The sequence below is a fragment of the Anolis carolinensis genome, chromosome 1 (assembly GCF_035594765.1).
Source record: "Anolis carolinensis isolate JA03-04 chromosome 1, rAnoCar3.1.pri, whole genome shotgun sequence".
NCBI lineage: Eukaryota > Metazoa > Chordata > Lepidosauria > Squamata > Dactyloidae > Anolis > Anolis carolinensis.
In genome coordinates, this window is record NC_085841.1 from 1,281,891 (window position 1) to 1,298,841 (window position 16,951).

A 16,951-nucleotide genomic window follows, 5' to 3' on the forward strand; every position below is an offset into this window, starting at 1 on the left:
TGGAGTGGCCATGGGGAGCCTTCTCAGCCTAGTAGTAGCAAATTTCAGACTATATGGAACACCCTGGACTTCCCACAGATATATATAAACCTTCCTTGCTGAGTTTCTCTATACCTCACAACCTCTGAGGATGCCTGCCATAGATGTGGGCAAAATGTCAGGGGAGAATACTTCTAGAACATGGCCATACAGCCCGGAAAATATACAACAACCCCAATACTACAGTATACAGGCAGCCCCTGAGTTACAAACATCCAACTTACAAACCACTCATAGTTAAGAACAGGGGGTGAGACAACAGGAAGTGAGGGAAATCTACCCCTAGGAAGGGAAATCCACTCCTGAGAGAGTTCTCACGAGGAAAAGGTGCCTCCACTCAAGCTTTCTCACTGATCCTTGTTTCTACAACAAGCCATATTTTCCAAAATCCAATTCTCACAGGGACAGAAAGTGAGGTGAAATCTTCTGAACACGGGAACAGGCAGCAGAGGAAACATCACAGGGGTGTGAACTCTTCCCTATGTTATCAGTTACACAGATTCCCTCCCATGACCAATTTTGAGTACTGGTGGGGTTTGGAGGGAACTGAACTTGGCCGCTGGGAGTTATAGTTTACCTATATTCAAAGAGCACTTTGAACTGAAATGATGCTGGATCTGGACCAAACATGGCACACATACCCATCATAACCAACTTTGAATCCTGGAGGGGTTTGGGGTGTATGTGAATTGACCTTGGATGCTGGGAGTTATAGTTCACCATATCCAGAGAGCAATGTGAACATAATCGGTGATGGATCTGGACTAAATGTGGCACATAGACCCATCATAACCAACTTTGAATACTAGAGGGGTTTGGGGTGTGTGTGAATTAACCTTGGATGCTGGGAGTTATAGTTCACCATATCCAGAGAGCAATGTGAACATAATCGGTGATGGATCTGGACTAAATGTGGCACATAGACCCATCATAACCAACTTTGAATACTAGAGGGGTTTGGGGTGTGTGTGAATTAACCTTGGATGCTGGGAGTTATAGTTCACCATATCCAGAGAGCAATGTGAACATAATCGGTGATGGATCTGGACTAAACGTGGCACACAGACCCACCATGACTAACTATGAAAACTGGTGGGGTTTGACTAATAGTGATAGAAGTTGTAGTTCACCAACAACCAAAGAGCAGTAGATCTCAACCAATGATGGATATGCTTTTAAGCTTGAATAATGTATTTTATGGATTATTGTTAATGGTTTTAAATGTGTTGTTGTTTTTTACTGATTTTGTTTGGCATTGAATTTTGCCGGTTGTTGTAAGCTGCCCTGAGTCCCCTCAGGTGAGAAGGGCGGGATAGAAATGATGGAAATAAATAAATAATAATAAATAATGTTTCCTTTTTATTGGAAATATTCCAAGCCATAGATGGCTGAATCTGTGGGTACAGAGAGACCAACGTAAAATAATAATTGTAGTATCATTTAGTGTAGTATCACCAATGTCCTTATCCTTTTTGCCCTTTTCCTCCCAATAATGAGATGCCTGGCAACTCGCAGCATCCTGAAAGCACTACAGATTCTGAGACTTGGACGGAGCGCCAGAGATTGCGAGGTCCCGCTTCCCCGCTTTGATGTGTTCTTCGAGGACTTCGGCCACATTGGCCACGGCCTCCTCATTCATCGGGCAGGCGTAGAAGCCTTCTTGGATGGTGAAGCGAACGTGGACGGTGCACACCACGGCTGGGTGATGTGCCTTCACCTTGGTGTCTACAAAGAGGTTGCATTCCTTTGATATGTGATGCATCACCACCAAGACAGCCTTCGGCTCACCTGGAAGCACACAAACAATAGAAGCTGTGGGGAACGCTTGGGTTGTGCCTTCTTTAGTGGCAGATTTGCTATCTCCGTTCCATAGTCAGGCCTTGAAATGGATCTAGATAATCTAGATCAGGGGTCTCAAACTTTTTAAATGGTGGGCCGGTTAATGGTCTCTCAGATGTTGAGGGGCCAAATTATCATTTGAAAAAAAAAAACCCGAACAAATTCCTATGCACACTGCCTTATTTGTACAGTTTTGCAAGAAACACCCAACAACATTTATTTATTTGTTTTTTACTACATTTATACCCCACCCTCTCTCACCCCGAAGGGGACTCAGAGCGGCTTACAAGTTTTATGTGCATACAATATATTATATTATTATTATTATATTATATTATTAGCAGAGCACAATATCAGCATTATATATTACTACTAGCTGTGCGCTGCCACGCGTTGCTGTGGCCATTTAGAATTCCATTGAATCGCCTCGCTGCTTCCAAGCCTGGGTGCTTTCTATATATGGGCCTCCTTGCTTTGGCTGGTTGAATGGGACGGAGTGGTGTGATGGCTTCCAAATGTGAGGGTTTTTTATGTAGGGGAAATATTGGTTTGAGAGGTTGAAGAGGAGTGAATAGTGTTGGTGCTTTGAAGCCTGGCCGCTTTCTACCTTGTGGAATTGTTGGTTGGGCAGGTCGAATAGCAATGAATAGTCTGAGTGCAGGAAGTATGAATATTGCAATTAGTTACGTTTTGAATGTATTGAATGGCCCTGGAGATTCGAGGCCTGGCTGTTTTCTGGTTGAGGGAATCCTTTGTTGGGAGGTGTTAGCTGGGCCTGATTGTTTCCTGTGTGGAATTCCCGTGTTTGGAATGTCCCTGTCTTTTGAGTGTTGTTTTGTATTTTGTGTCCTGATTTTAGAGATTCCATTGTTCGGTTTTCTTATTAGACCATAGTAATTATTACATATGATATGAAGTAATGTTATGTATTAATTACTGTTCTTACGAATGTAGCACGCAAACATAGCAACATTTAATTCGAAAACATTGACTACTAAATGGCAGACTGGCTTGGATAAGTGAAGCTTGGTTAAGTGAGACTCTACTGTATTGTCTGTTTGGAGGCCAAGTGTGAATGTTGCCATTGGCGAGCTTGATTAGCACTGAATGGCCTTGCAGCTTCAGTGTCTGGGTGGTTCTTGCCTGTGAAGCTGTTGATGATTATTGTTGTGGTTGTGATTGTTTTTACAGTAGAGTCTCACTTATCCAACATAAACGGGCCTGCAGAATGTTGGATAAGCAAATATGTTGGACAATAAGGAGGGATTAAGGAAAAGCCTATTAAACATTAAATGAGGTTAGGATTTTACAAATTAAGCACCAAAACATCATGCAATACAACAAATTTGACAGAAAAAGTAGTTCAATAGGCAGTAATGCTATGTAGTAATTACTGTATTTACAAATGTAGCACCAAAATATCACGATATACTTAAAACATTGACTACCAAATTGTGTTGGATAATCCAGAATGTTGGATAAGTGAGACTTTACTGTATTGGAATTGAGGTGTAGAGGAGAAACTGAAAGTAATTGAGGGAGAACTCTTCCTGCTTCCCTTCTGGCCCCCGCCCCTCTGTGGCCTTGGTGTGCCTGTTTGAGGGGGCGACGTGGGCAAGGCCCCTCCCTCCCTCCCACCTCGCTCCCTTCCCTGATGACCATGAGGAGGAGGTCGTCCCGGAGGAGGGTGGCCAGGGAGGAGGCCTGGCCTCCCGGCCCTCTCCTGGCCACGTCCCCCGGCCCCAGTCCCGGCCAGGCCTCGCCAGGGGGAGGGCGCCGGTGCGGGGCTCTGTGTAGGCCTTGCTGGTCCCTCCTCCCTGGTGCCATGTTGAGGGCCGCTGGGTGAAGTTTTTCTTGGTCACGGTGCCTCGGAGCAGGAAGAGGGGAGCACGCGGGAGCGCCTGTTGAGGGGAGGGGTGGGGGTGGTTCTCTCCGTGCCTGGGGTTCGTTGTGGCGGAGGCGCACATGGAGCGTTTTTGTTTTTAGGCCCCGTGGTGGTTCCTGTTGTTTATTTTAGTTGTATGAACCCAGAGGCAGGGATGAGGGGTTGTGCTGGCAAATTTTGAGGTTGTGGGATGTGTAGTTTTGTTAATTTGCTCGGTGCCGGGATTCCATTACCATTTTATATATATAGATATTGTACTATACCAATATACTATAATATTATTAGTAATATTACATGTAATATCTATATATATAAATGAGTGATGGTATCACGGCGACCCACAAAACAACAAAACTACAGGCCCCCCAACCTCGAAATTTGACAACACAACCCATCATCCATGCCACTAGGTTGATACAACAAAAAGAAAAGAAAAATAAAGTCCTAATTAGAGAGAGAGCAATAATTGTTTTTATCCAGTTGCTGCCAGTTTAGAGGGCTAATCTCTGCCCACTTGGTCTCCTAGCAACCCACTCAGCCCAGGGGACAGGCACAGTTAGGCCTCACTTAGGCTTCTTCCACAGATTATCTAATTTGCACTGGATTATATGGCAGTGTAGACTCAAGGCCTTTCCACACAGCTATATAACCCATTTAGAATCTTATATTATCTGCTTTGAACTGGATTATCTTGACTCCACACTGCCATATAATCCAGCCTGCCAAGCAGCAAGTCTATTCCTTTGTATTCCAGCTCATCAAACAAGGATTCCCATAAGAAGAAAATGGCCAGGCTTTGAAGCTGCAAGGCTATTCATTGCTATTCCACCTGGCCAACAAAGCATTCCCATAAGCCACAGCAACGCGTGGCCGGGCACAGCTAGTATAATATATAATTAATATTATTATATGATAATTATTATTATTAGCCGCCCTGAGTCCCCTATTGGGTGAGAAGGGCAGGATAGAAATACTGTAATAAATAAATAAATAAATAAATATGGTATTGTATTACATTATAATATTATCAATATTATATGTATACACAATATATTATTACCATAGCACAATATTAGTAAATGAAAGAACAATACAATATTTAAAAATAAAAACAATTTTAACCAACAGAAACCTATCAGGATTTGCATGGGAAGTGTGAGCCTGCTTTTGGCCAATGAGAGAGTCAAGTTAATTAGGATTGTTGTTGTTGTGTGCCTTCAAGTCACTTCAGACTTTGGGCGAGCCTAAGTCTAAAACTGAGAGCGGGGGCCAGGTCAATGACCTTGGAGGGCCGCATCCGGCCCCCGGGCCTTAGTTTGGGGACCCCTGATCTAGATAATAGAGTTACAACCATCTGATTTACAAACGACTCCTAGTTAAGAACAGGAAGCGAGAGAAGTCTGGCCCTCATACTTTTACTGTATTCTTTCAAAAGCAGTGAGATTGGCCAGAGCAGAATCCCATTCTTTCCCAGCTCCAGCCTTGTCGCCTTGCTTGCTGCAACCAAATACCCAAAGTCTGCTTCTCATTCTTCCCCTGATGCCCTCCTGGTGCCAAGGCTGCAGCTGAAAGGCACCCAGCTATTCATTCCAAGGAGGAAATGCAAAAGGGCTGCCTTGGTGTGGAAGGGCTTTGCAAAAAGGAGATGCTTGGTTAGCCATGGCATGCTGGGACTGACCTTGGAGACCCTCAAGAGCGTTTTCCATGTCGGTGCCCATTCGGGAGGCCACAGGGCAGAAGACCAGCAGAAAGTGGCCGGAGCCCTCTTGATACCTCTCCGGCTTAAGGTGGATCTTGGAGAGACCTTCAGAGACCTTCTTTAAGAACTCCTTTTCACAGCCACCAGTCTTGCCAGTGGCATGGACCTGGATATGGAAATCTGAGGAAGGGGAAGAGAAGAGGGGAAAAAGCTCTTTTGAGGTGAGTCTATCCTGCACTTTGGAGACATTGCCTTCCTCGGAGTCTTGAGAAAGAATGTCTCACACAAGACCCTCAGTGGGTTTTGCCAGCTGCGCATGACTCTGACCCCTGGACCCTCAGCTGCACACACATCACTCCAAGACAGATCACAAGCAGGATGAGTCTGGAAATACATCCAAGGGGTCTGGCAGTGTCCGTGGTTCCCACGTGGGGCAAAAGGAAGGGGGTCTGACAGGCCTCCTCAAAGCTGACTTGATTGCAATAAGATCTCACCACTTCCTGATCACCAATGGACTTTTTTTTCATGTCAGGAGCAACCGGAGTTGCTTCTGGAGTGAGATAATTGGCTGTCTGCAAGGACATTGCCCAGGGGACACCCGGATGTTTTGATGTTTTACCATCCTTGTGAGAGGCTTCTCTCATGTCCCCGCATGGAGCTGGAGCTGATAGAGGGAGCTCATCCGCGCTCTCCCCGGGTGGGATTCGAACCTGGCAGCCTTCAGGTCAGCAACCCAACCTTCAAGTCGCAAGGCTTTTATTCCCTAGGCCACCGGAGGCTCCACCAATGGACCTAAAGTCCAGCCTATTACACAGCGGACAATGGGTGCATTTACACTGTAGAATGAATGTGGCTTGACACCATTTAATTGTCATGGCTCCAAGGTATGGAACCAGGGGAGGAGTTGTAACTGCTTTGAGTCTCATAATTTGGAAGGAAAAGGGGGGGGGGTAGAATCATGGAGCTGGGAGAGACCCCGGGGACCATCCAGTCCAACCCTTCTGCCAGACAGGAGAAGCACAATCAAAACACCCCTGACAGATGGCCATCCAGCCTGTTTAAAAGCCTCCAAAGAAGGAACTTCTGCTGGACTCTGAGACAGAGAGTTCTACAGTTGAACAACTGTTTTTAGGGCTGGGGAGTCCTTCCCAATCTTCAGATGGAACCTCTTTGTCTGTAATTTGAACACATGGCTCTGAGTCTCCAGGGCTGCCAGAAAAAAACCTGCTCTCAGCTTGTCCATACCTAATAGGTAAGGTAAAGGTTTTCCCCTGACGTTAAGTCCAGTCGTGTCTGACTCTGGGGGTTGGTGCTGATCTCCATTTCTAAGCCAAAGAGCCGGCGTTGTCCGTAGACACCTCCAAGGTCATGTGGCCACCATCATGACTTCATGGAGCACCAATGTTACCTTCCCGCCGGAGTGGTACCTATTGATCTACTCATGTTGGCATGTTTTCGAACTGCTAGGTTGGCAGAAGCTGGAGCTAACAGCGGGCACTCACTCCGCTCCCGGGATTTGAACCTGGGACCTTTTGGTCCGCAAGTTCAGCAGCTCAGCGCTTTAACAAACTGTGTCACCAGGGGCCCACAATACCTAATAGTAACAACAAAAACAACAACAACTACTATAGTTTGGTGAGGCACCAGTGCATTGAGCAAAAAAGGACAAGGACTGTGCAAGATGATGACTACCAGGATCCCATCACATGGAGCCACAGCAGTTTAAGTGGTATCAAACTGCCTTCATTCTGCAGTGTTGATAGAATCACAGAACAGTAGAGCTGGAAGAGACCTCATGGGCCATCCAGTCCAACCTCCTCCCAAGAAGCAGGAAATGGCATTCAAAGCTCTCCTGACAGAGGCAGCCTTTGAGGTGATTATATCATGCAAACTTACCCCGGAGGAGCTATGCAGGTGTGACTTGTAATGCGGCACAACCAAACCGCCCCAGCACTGCACTTTGGATTCATGCCTAGAACTAGGTCCGGCCTCCTCCCATCTCTCCCCTTCAACTGCCCTGGTGACATTTCACCCACCTGTTTTAAACTTTGGCAAAAATTGGTTCCACTGGTTTCTCTTGGCCTCTTGAAGTTCTTGCTGAAGCTGTTGATTCTGAGCCCTGAGCCAGGCCATCTCCTGGGACGCCTGGGCTAGCTGCTGGACCTTCTGCTGCAGCCGCTGAATCTCAGCCCTGAGATGGGCCATTTCTGACTCCTGGGGCACCTGAGCTTGCTCCTGGACCTTCTGCTGCAGCCCCTGAATCTCAACCTTCTGACGGGCCATTTCTGACTCCTGGGGCACCTGGGCTTGCTCCTGGACCTTCTGCTGCAGCTGCTGATTCTTAGTCTTCTGACGGGCCATTACTGAGTCATGGGGCGTCTGGGCTTGCTCCTGGATCTCCTGCTGCAGCTGCTGATTCTCAGCCTTGAGACGGGCCATTTCTGACTCCTGGGGCACCTGGGCTTGCTCCTGAACCTTCTGCTGCAGCCGCTGATTCTCAGCCTTCTGACGGGCCACTTCTGACTCCTGGGGCACCTGGGCTTGCTCCTGAACCTTCTGCTGCAGCCGCTGATTCTTAGTCTTCTGACGGGCCATTTCTGAGTCATGGGGCATCTGGGCTTGCTCCTGGATCTCCTGCTGCAGCTGCTGATTCTCAGCCTTCTGACGGGCCACTTCTGAGTCATGGGGCATCTGGGCTTGCTCCTGGACCTTCTGCTGCAGCCGCTGATTCTCAGCCTTCTGACGGGCCACTTCTGAGTCATGGGGCATCTGGGCTTGCTCCTGGACCTTCTGCTGCAGCCGCTGATTCTCAGCCTTCTGACGGGCCACTTCTGAGTCATGGGGCATCTGGGCTTGCTCCTGGACCTTCTGCTGCAGCCGCTGATTCTCAGCCTTCTGACGGGCCACTTCTGAGTCATGGGGCATCTGGGCTTGCTCCTGGACCTTCTGCTGCAGCTGCTGATTCTCAGCCTTCTGACGGGCCACTTCTGAGTCATGGGGCATCTGGGCTTGCTCCTGGACCTTCTGCTGCAGCCGCTGATTCTCAGCCTTCTGACGGGCCACTTCTGACTCCTGGGGCACCTGGGCTTGCTCCTGGACCTTCTGCTGCAGCTGCTGATTCTCAGCCTTGAGACAGGCCACTTCTTTCTCATAGGATGCTTGCAGGTGGGCGAAAGCTTCAGCGGGCCCCGCCATGGCTTTGAGAAATTCCCCGGTTGCAGGGCTTTTGGATTGGCTCACACTCTGGAAAGGAGGACAAGTAATAGAACCCTGGGATTGGAGGAGACCCCAAGGGCTATCCAATCCAACCCCTTTCTGCCAGGGAGGAAGACACAATCAAAGCCCTCCTGACAGATGGTCATCCAGCCTCTGCTTATAAACCACCAGGGAAGGAGACTCTGTGTTGTCGAAGGCTTTCATGGCCGGGATCACAGGGTTGTTGTATGTCTTTCGTGCTGTGTGGCCATGTTCCAGAAGTATTCTCTCCTGACGTTTCGCCCACATCTATGGCAGGCATCCTCAGAGGCTGTGAGGCATGGATAAACTAGGCAAGGAAGGTAAATATATATCTGCGGAGAGTCCAGGGTGTGGCAAGAGTCCTTTGTCAGTTGGAAGCCAGCATTAATGTTTCAGTTTATCACCCTAATTAGCATTGGAAAGGTTTTGTCTCTTGCCTGGGGGCATCCTTTGTTCAGAGTCATTAGCCGTCCTTGGGGCTCCTCTGCCCTCAGAGTGTTGCTTCCCATCTACTGTTTTGATTTTAGAGTTTTTTTAAATACTGGTAGCCAGATTTTGTTCATTTTCATGGTTTCCTCCTTTCTGTTGAAGAGAGAAGGACAAGAGGGATCCTCTCTCCTCTGCAGGAGTCTACCGGATACCATGCAGCTGTGGACAAGTTTACAAAGGGACCACCAAACGCAGCATTGCCCAAACACGAATCAAGGAACATGAAAGGCACTGCAGACTAATCCAACCAGAAATGTCAGCCCTAGCAGAGCATTTGATGAACCAGCCTGGACACAGGATATTATTTGAGAACACAGAAATGCTTGACCACTCCAACAACTATCATGTCAGACTACACAGAGAAGCCATTGAAATCCACAAGCATGTGGACAACTTCAGCAGAAAGGAGGAAACCATGAAAATGAACAAAATCTGGCTACCAGTATTTAAAAACTCCAAAATCAAAACAGTAGATAGGAACCAACACTCTGAGGGCAGAGGACAGTTAATGATTGAACAAAGGATGCCCCCAGGCAAGAGACAAAAACCTTTCCAATGCTAATTAGGGTGATTAACTGAAACATTAATGCTGGCTTCCCAGTGACAAAGGACTCTTGTCACACCCTGGACTCTCCACAGATATATATTTTTTTCCTTTCCTTGCCTAGTTTATCCATGCCTCACAGCCTCTGAGGATGCCTGCCATAGATGTGGGCGAAACGTCAGGAGAGAATACTTCTGGAACATGGCCACACAACCCGAAAGACATACAACAACGAAGGAAACTCTGTTAGGTAGTCTTTTGCTAGAGGCTGGATGGCCACCTGTCAGGAGGGCTTGGGTGTCCATTCCAAATCTAAAGGAATATATCCTGCTTTCCAGCCCAGAGTTTTTAAAGCAGAGGCTGAATGGCCATATGCCCGGGCTGATTTGAATGTGCCTTCCTGAGTCGCCACAGGGGGTGGACTAGATGGCCTTTAGGGTCCCTTCCATCTCTAGGATTCTATGCCTTGCAAAATGTGTCAGGGTTTGACACCCAAAGAACGCTTTGGAGTCTGCCCAGTTCACCCATTTCCGGCATGGGACAGGGACAGAAGGGGACTCACTCACCCAGAATTTGGAACAAAGAGATATACAGAGCGCCTCATTGGACACTTTGTCTTCATCTGAACCGGCTCCGCTTCCAGATTCCTGAAAAGGAGCCAGAGGGAGAGACTCACAATGATATCAAGCAAGAAACAGCCACTTGGGGGGCGCCATTCCCAGGCCGGGTCCCCCCTTTCTTCCATGCCTTAACATGAGATGTCTTCTTCTGCCTGGGTCAACAATGGGGAGAAAACCCCTGCTTTTGCTCCATACAGAACCCTGCTACTAGAGCCTGGATGTGGCTCTGAGTTTCAGGGTCACTGACATTGATAAGACACCTGCGTCCCAGGACTCGGAGGAGAAACGGCTGATGGACTTGGCGGGGAATTTGCGCGGGGTTTTACTGAGCGGGAAGAGACTGTTCAAATGAGGGGGAGGGTATATAAAGGAGGGTTGGCCGGAGCCTCCCATTCTTGGCTTTTCTGATGTTCATGTTTCCTACAGTAAAAGTTCCTGGTGATACCACAGAGAGTCTCGTGTGTTCATTCAGGAGCGGCTGTGGTGAGCTGACACTAAGCCAAGAATACGGACACCATCCCGCTGTAGCGGTGAGGTGTAACATGCAAGTGGAGGATGAAGAGCTCTTGGGCGCCGGAGGAGGAAGGTCGGAAAGGGCCACTCCCGAGACGGACGCTGAGTTCCACCAGCTGGCGGCCCTGGCGTCATCCACCGCTTATGCCCAGCCAGATGGGGTAACCCAGAGGCGCGGAGTGGTGCGGGGAGATAGCACCGGAGGAGAGGAAGGTTCACCTTCCCCAGGCCCGCAAAAGATGGTGTTTCTGGAGGAGAGGATGTCGGCGATGGAGACCACCCTGGCAGTGATGTCGAGGGCGATGGAGCGCCTGGCGGTTTTGGCGGAGCCGGAGCGAGGAAGGGAACTCCGGGCTAGCTCAATGTGGGACGTGAGCATGGGAAGCAGCCAGGGCTTTGCAGACCTCCCAGCACCGAAGGGAAGGGAAATGCGAAAGGAGCCCGGTGCCCGGCCCAAGATCCAAACGAGCCTGACGCGGGTGGAGGAGAGTGACGACGAAGGGGAAAAGCCTCCGAGAATCCCGGCTACGCTCCCAACTGAGACCCTGGTGCCCCTGGCGAATGCCGGGCGTGGCACAGGACAAAGGGAAGCAGCAGCGGGGCCCACTGGCCCGCAAGGGGGCTTGCGACGGGCGGAGAATTGGGGATTGCCACCACAGGGACCCCTACCGAGACGAGAGGAACTAAGGATCGAGTTTGGGGGAGAGTCCTCTGAACTGGATTTTTTCCTGACCACGGTGAGGGGCTATATGGAGGACAATGCCCACACTTTTAGAACGGAGTCCAGCCGGGTACGGGCCATTGGTGCAGTGTTGAAGAGGGGAGCGGCCAGCTGGTACGTTCAACTACACGCGCGGCGCGACCCATGTCTGGGGTCACTCCGACGCTTTATGGGGGCCCTGGAGACCCGTTTCCGAGATCCACTGGAGCAGATCCGGGCGAGGGAGGAGTTGAAGACCGTCTCCCAGGGGCAGAGGTCGGTATCTGAGTATGCGGAGGAGTTCCAATGCCTCGCTGAAAAGGTGCCGGAATGGTCTGCAGTGACAAAGATAGAACTCTTCAAAGAGGGGCTCAGGCGGGAGATCCTCTCCTGGGCGGTGCATCGTGATGAGCCTGACACACTGCGCGGATGGATTCAGCTGGCGGGGCGCATCGAGACATCGCTGGCCCAGGCGAGGAGGCACCGAGGAGGGCTACAGCAGCGGCCGCAGATGAAAGAGGGGAGCCGGAAGGAGGGATCAACCCCAGCCGGGAGGAGAACGGAGCCGACAGGGAACGTGAGCACCAGCAGGAGGGGCTGCTTCGTGTGCGGCCGTTTGGGCCACAGGGCTGCCGAGTGCTGGCAGAGAAAAGGGGAAGGCGGAGGCCCGCCCAAACCAAGAGCCGTGGCAGGGAAACGCGCCGAGGAAGAACCACCGATGAGGCACCACTCGGGGGGGTTGGTAAGTCAGGACAAAGCCATGATAGTGGTCCCCATTCAGCTGGAAAGTGGCAGCAAACAAGCAACCTGCAAAGCATTTGTGGATTGTGGATGTTCCAGGAACATCATCTCCCCTGAATTAGCCGAGGGATTGGGATGCGAAAGAACGAACCTAGAATCCCCAATAGCTTTTTCGCAGTTGGACGGATCCACAGCATCGGGATCATTAGCTAAGTACAGTGCCGAAGATGTAAAGTGTAAGATAGGGAGTTGGGAAGGAAAGGTGTCATTTGTGATATCACAAATAGCCAGCTATAATGTTATACTAGGCATGCCATGGCTGGGGCAGGCCAACCCGCAAATCAACTGGGAGGATAAGAGCATGATCTTCAGGATGAAGTTGGAAGGAGGGAGCCAGGAAGTGGAAAGGGAGCCGGGGAAAAGGGGGGAGGAAGACTCTATCAGGATAGCAGAACTGGCAGATAAATTACCCCCAGAGTATCGGGATTTTGTGGACGTATTTGATGAGAAGGAAGCAGACAGTTTCCCACCGAAGCGGAGAGTTGAAGTGAAGATAGAGCTAGTCCCAGGAGCAGAGCTTCCTAAGGCAAAAATATACCCAATGTCGGCTAGGGAAAAGGAGGAACTGAGAAAATACATTGATAAAAACCTAGCGAGGGGTTTCATAGAGCCTTCAAATTCCCCTCTAGGGGCGCCTGTGTTGTTCAGGCGCAAAAAGGACCAAACGCTGAGGCTCTGCATTGACTACAGGGGCCTGAATGCAATCAGTTCTGGAAATAAATACCCCCTACCTTTAGTGAAGGACTTGATCGCCCAGTTATCGGAGGGACAGATATTCACTAAATTGGACTTAATTGAAGCGTACCATAAATTGCAGATTAAACCAGAGGACAGGTGGAAGACGGCCTTCTCCTGTGCATTCGGATTATTCAATTATCGTGTGCTCCCTTTCGGTTTGTGCGGCGGAGGCGCCGCGTTCATGCAATTAATCAACGAAGTGTTGCATCCATTGTTGTACAAGGGAGTCTTTGTTTTTTTAGATGACATATTGTTAGTATCTCGGACTAAGGAGCAACACATAGAACTAGTCAGGGAAGTCCTGCAAAAGTTGAGAGAAGCAAAACTGTATGCGAAGCTTGCCAAGTGCGAGTTCAATAAAGACCAGATAGACTTTCTGGGGTATAGGATTTCCTCCCAGGGAGTGGCGATGGACCCTGCGAAGGTAGAAGACGTGAGGGGGTGGGAAGCCCCCAAAACACGGAAGCAGCTGCAATCCTTCCTAGGGTTCGCAAACTTCTATAGAACATTTATCAAGGACTTTGCGCGCCTCACTTTGCCATTAACGGATTTGTTAAAGACTAAAGGTAGGGGAGAAACAGCCAAAGTGAAGGCCCCAGGGGCCAAACTGACCTGGACAATAGAATGCCAGGAAGCTTTCGAAGCCCTTAAAAAGCGTTTTACTGAGGAGCCTGTCCTACAGCACCCTGATATGTCTAAAGCCTTTGTATTACATTGCGATGCGTCAGACCGGGCATATGGGGCAGTTCTGCTACAGAAAGACGAGGGGGGGAACCTGAAGCCATGTGGCTATCTGTCAAAAAAGTTTAGCGATACAGAAAAAAACTGGCCGATTTGGGAGAGAGAAGCCTTAGCGATTCTAAAAGCACTAGAGTGCTGGAGACACTTTCTGGAAGGAAGTGGAACACCGTTTGAGGTGTGGACTGACCATAGAAATTTACAGTATCTAAGATCCCCTCGTAAACTATCAGCGAAGCAAATTAGATGGGCCCAATATTTCAGCCGTTTTGATTTCAGACTCAGATTCTTCCAGGGGAAACATAATATACTCGCTGACGCTCTCTCTCGGATGCCTCAGCACGGGGGAGGAATTCAGGAATCTGAAGGGAGTATTTTTCTTGATAAGCAATGGGGCCTGGCAGTACTAACTCGAGCACAAGCGGCCAAAGAATACAAACGTACTGCCATTTCCACGGGGGGAGGAGAAATATGGGAGGAAGAGTTGAAGCGAGCGTATGGAATGGACAAATGGTTACAAACAAACAAAGAAAAGGGAGAATTGTGTGGGGATTTGGTGTTTGTAAATAAGAAATTGTATATTCCTGAATGTTTAAGACGAGAAATGTTAAGGAAGTACCATGATAACAAGGGTGCGGGTCATCTAGGCCCCACCAGGACTATTAAACTGTTGGCCAAACAATGCTGGTGGCCCGGAATGAGGAAAGACGCCAGGGGATACGTCACGCAGTGTGAATTATGTGCAGAGGGAAAAACACCACCGGGGAAGCCCCAGGGGCTATTGCAGAAGGTGGTGGAGCCCATGAGGCCATGGGAATGCGTAGCCATGGATTTTGTAGGCGAACTACCCCCCAGCAGAGGCCACAGATACATTTGGACAATATTGGACCTATTCTCAAAACAGGCACACTTTGTGGCTCTGCCAAAACTCCCTTCAGCTGAAAAACTTGCTGATTTGTATGTGAAGCATGTATATCGCCTACATGGGTGTCCCGACAAGATAATTAGTGACCGGGGAGTCCAATTTACTGCAAAATTTTGGGGGAAATTCTTACAGCTGTTAGGAGCAGAAAGGAACCTGAGCTCGGCCTTTCATCCCGCGACCAACGGGGGGGTCGAACGTACCCAACAGACACTGTGCCAATTCTTAAGGATGTACACCAATTATAGACAGGATGATTGGGCGGACCTTCTTCCGTTTGCTGAGATGGCTTTTAACGGGGCCGTACATTCGGCCACAGGTCGTGCCCCATTCGAAATAGTATACGGACAGGAGGTGGCACCTTTCCCCAGGCTACCCGAGTGGAAGGAAGGGGAGGGCCAGACCGACGAGGAATGGCCGGCCAAAATCAAGCAAGGGTGGCAAACCGTGGTAGAGGCATTGCGGGAAACACAAAAGAAGTACAAGCTCTTTGCGGATCGTAGGCGCCGAGAGGGGGACAAATTGGGCGAAGGAGATCTGGTTTGGCTGAGCACAAAAAACCTGAAATTGGGGTTCCCATCCAAGAAATTGGCTCCACGCTATATAGGGCCATTCAGGGTAGCAAAAAGAATAAACGAAGTGACCTATGAGCTGAGGCTACCAAAGGACCTAGGAAAGGTACACCCGGTATTCCATTGCAGCCTGTTAAAAAAGTATAAAGGAACTCTGGACAGCGGAGAACAATAGTTGTGTTTAATCTTTTCCTTCCAGGACGAAGGGGAGGAGGACGCCATGTCAGAACCCTGCTACTAGAGCCTGGATGTGGCTCTGAGTTTCAGGGTCACTGACATTGATAAGACACCTGCGTCCCAGGACTCGGAGGAGAAACGGCTGATGGACTTGGCGGGGAATTTGCGCGGGGTTTTACTGAGCGGGAAGAGACTGTTCAAATGAGGGGGAGGGTATATAAAGGAGGGTTGGCCGGAGCCTCCCATTCTTGGCTTTTCTGATGTTCATGTTTCCTACAGTAAAAGTTCCTGGTGATACCACAGAGAGTCTCGTGTGTTCATTCAGGAGCGGCTGTGGTGAGCTGACAGCTTTGGCCTGTCAAGAGTTAAGAATTTTCCAGAAATACTGCATTTGTGGGGAAACTGTAGGCTTAGAAGTTATGCTAGAATAGGATCCATAGGCCAAAATCACTTGAATGAACCAGATCCCACCTGATTTTGGAGGCTAAGTGGGGCCGTCCTTGGTTGGTCCCTGGATGGGAGGCCACAACAAATCCTGGGTCCTGTGAGCTCCATTCAAAAACTGTATCTGAGGATGTCTGACCTAAGAACTGGCAAAACTGTATCTGAGGATGTCTGACCTAAGAACTGTTGAATTTTGGTTGTGTGTATATGAAATGTAAATCAAGTGTTTCTGCTGTTTTGCAAGAGTGTGTGTTTCAGCAGTGAAACAGTTAACAGCAGGGTTGTTGTATGTCTTTCGGGCTGTGTGGCCATGTTCCAGAAGTATTCTCTCCTGACGTTTCGCCCACATCTATGGTAGGCATCCTCAGAAGTTGTGAGGCCTGTTTGACTGACAGCCTGCTGTGACCTATGAGACATGATTTCCGGCTTTGGAGGTCGGAACTTCCTTCGGACTATGGAATGTGTTTCTTATCTCTTCAGTTGTGCTGTTTGTGCTGAGCTGAGAGGCCAAGAGAAAATGCCAGCTTCGAGCGATGGCTTTTGCTGTGTTTGTAAATATGATTTGTAAATACTGAATAAATGTTTGAACTTCAGACTGCAGATGTCTTTGAGTCTGACATTGGAAAGGAATTGGTGAGGGCAGAAGTTTCACCAATTCATCAGGGTGCTGATGGTCCGGAGCTGATGATCGATGGTGTTTGAAGAAACCCACCAACAGACACACCCTGACCCCTGGCACTGCATTTTGACAATAATGCCCTATCAACGTTTTGAATGAAAGGGAACATACACACCCAATGTTGCATTTGCCTTCTTTGCTGCAGCACCACACTCCTGGCTTGTGTTCAATTTAATAATTTTTTTTTCCGTGTCAGGAGCAACCGTGTCCAGGTTGCTTCTGGAGTGAGAGAATTGGCCGTCTGCAAGGACGTTGCTCAGGGAACGTTGCCCGGATGTTTTGATGTTTTTACCATCCTTGTGGGAGGCTTCTCTC

General features: G+C 49.1%; 2 protein-coding genes across 2 annotated transcripts; one reads left to right on the plus strand and one right to left on the minus strand.

Annotated features, from left to right (window-relative positions):
- Positions 1–1,375: 1,375 nt before the first annotated feature.
- Positions 1,376–7,690, minus strand: LOC134295697 (uncharacterized). The gene is made up of 3 exons (XM_062969069.1): positions 7,499–7,690; positions 5,442–5,642; positions 1,376–1,827 (listed from the first exon to the last, which is right to left on the minus strand). The coding sequence occupies exons 1-3, from the start codon at positions 7,665–7,667 to the stop codon at positions 1,568–1,570; spliced, it is 630 nt and encodes a 209-aa protein (XP_062825139.1). The 5' UTR covers positions 7,668–7,690; the 3' UTR covers positions 1,376–1,567.
- Positions 7,691–10,549: 2,859 nt separating this feature from the next.
- Positions 10,550–15,815, plus strand: LOC134295695 (uncharacterized). The gene is made up of 2 exons (XM_062969039.1): positions 10,550–12,307; positions 15,536–15,815. The coding sequence occupies exons 1-2, from the start codon at positions 10,760–10,762 to the stop codon at positions 15,575–15,577; spliced, it is 1,590 nt and encodes a 529-aa protein (XP_062825109.1). The 5' UTR covers positions 10,550–10,759; the 3' UTR covers positions 15,578–15,815.
- The last annotated feature ends 1,136 nt before the right edge of the window (positions 15,816–16,951 follow it).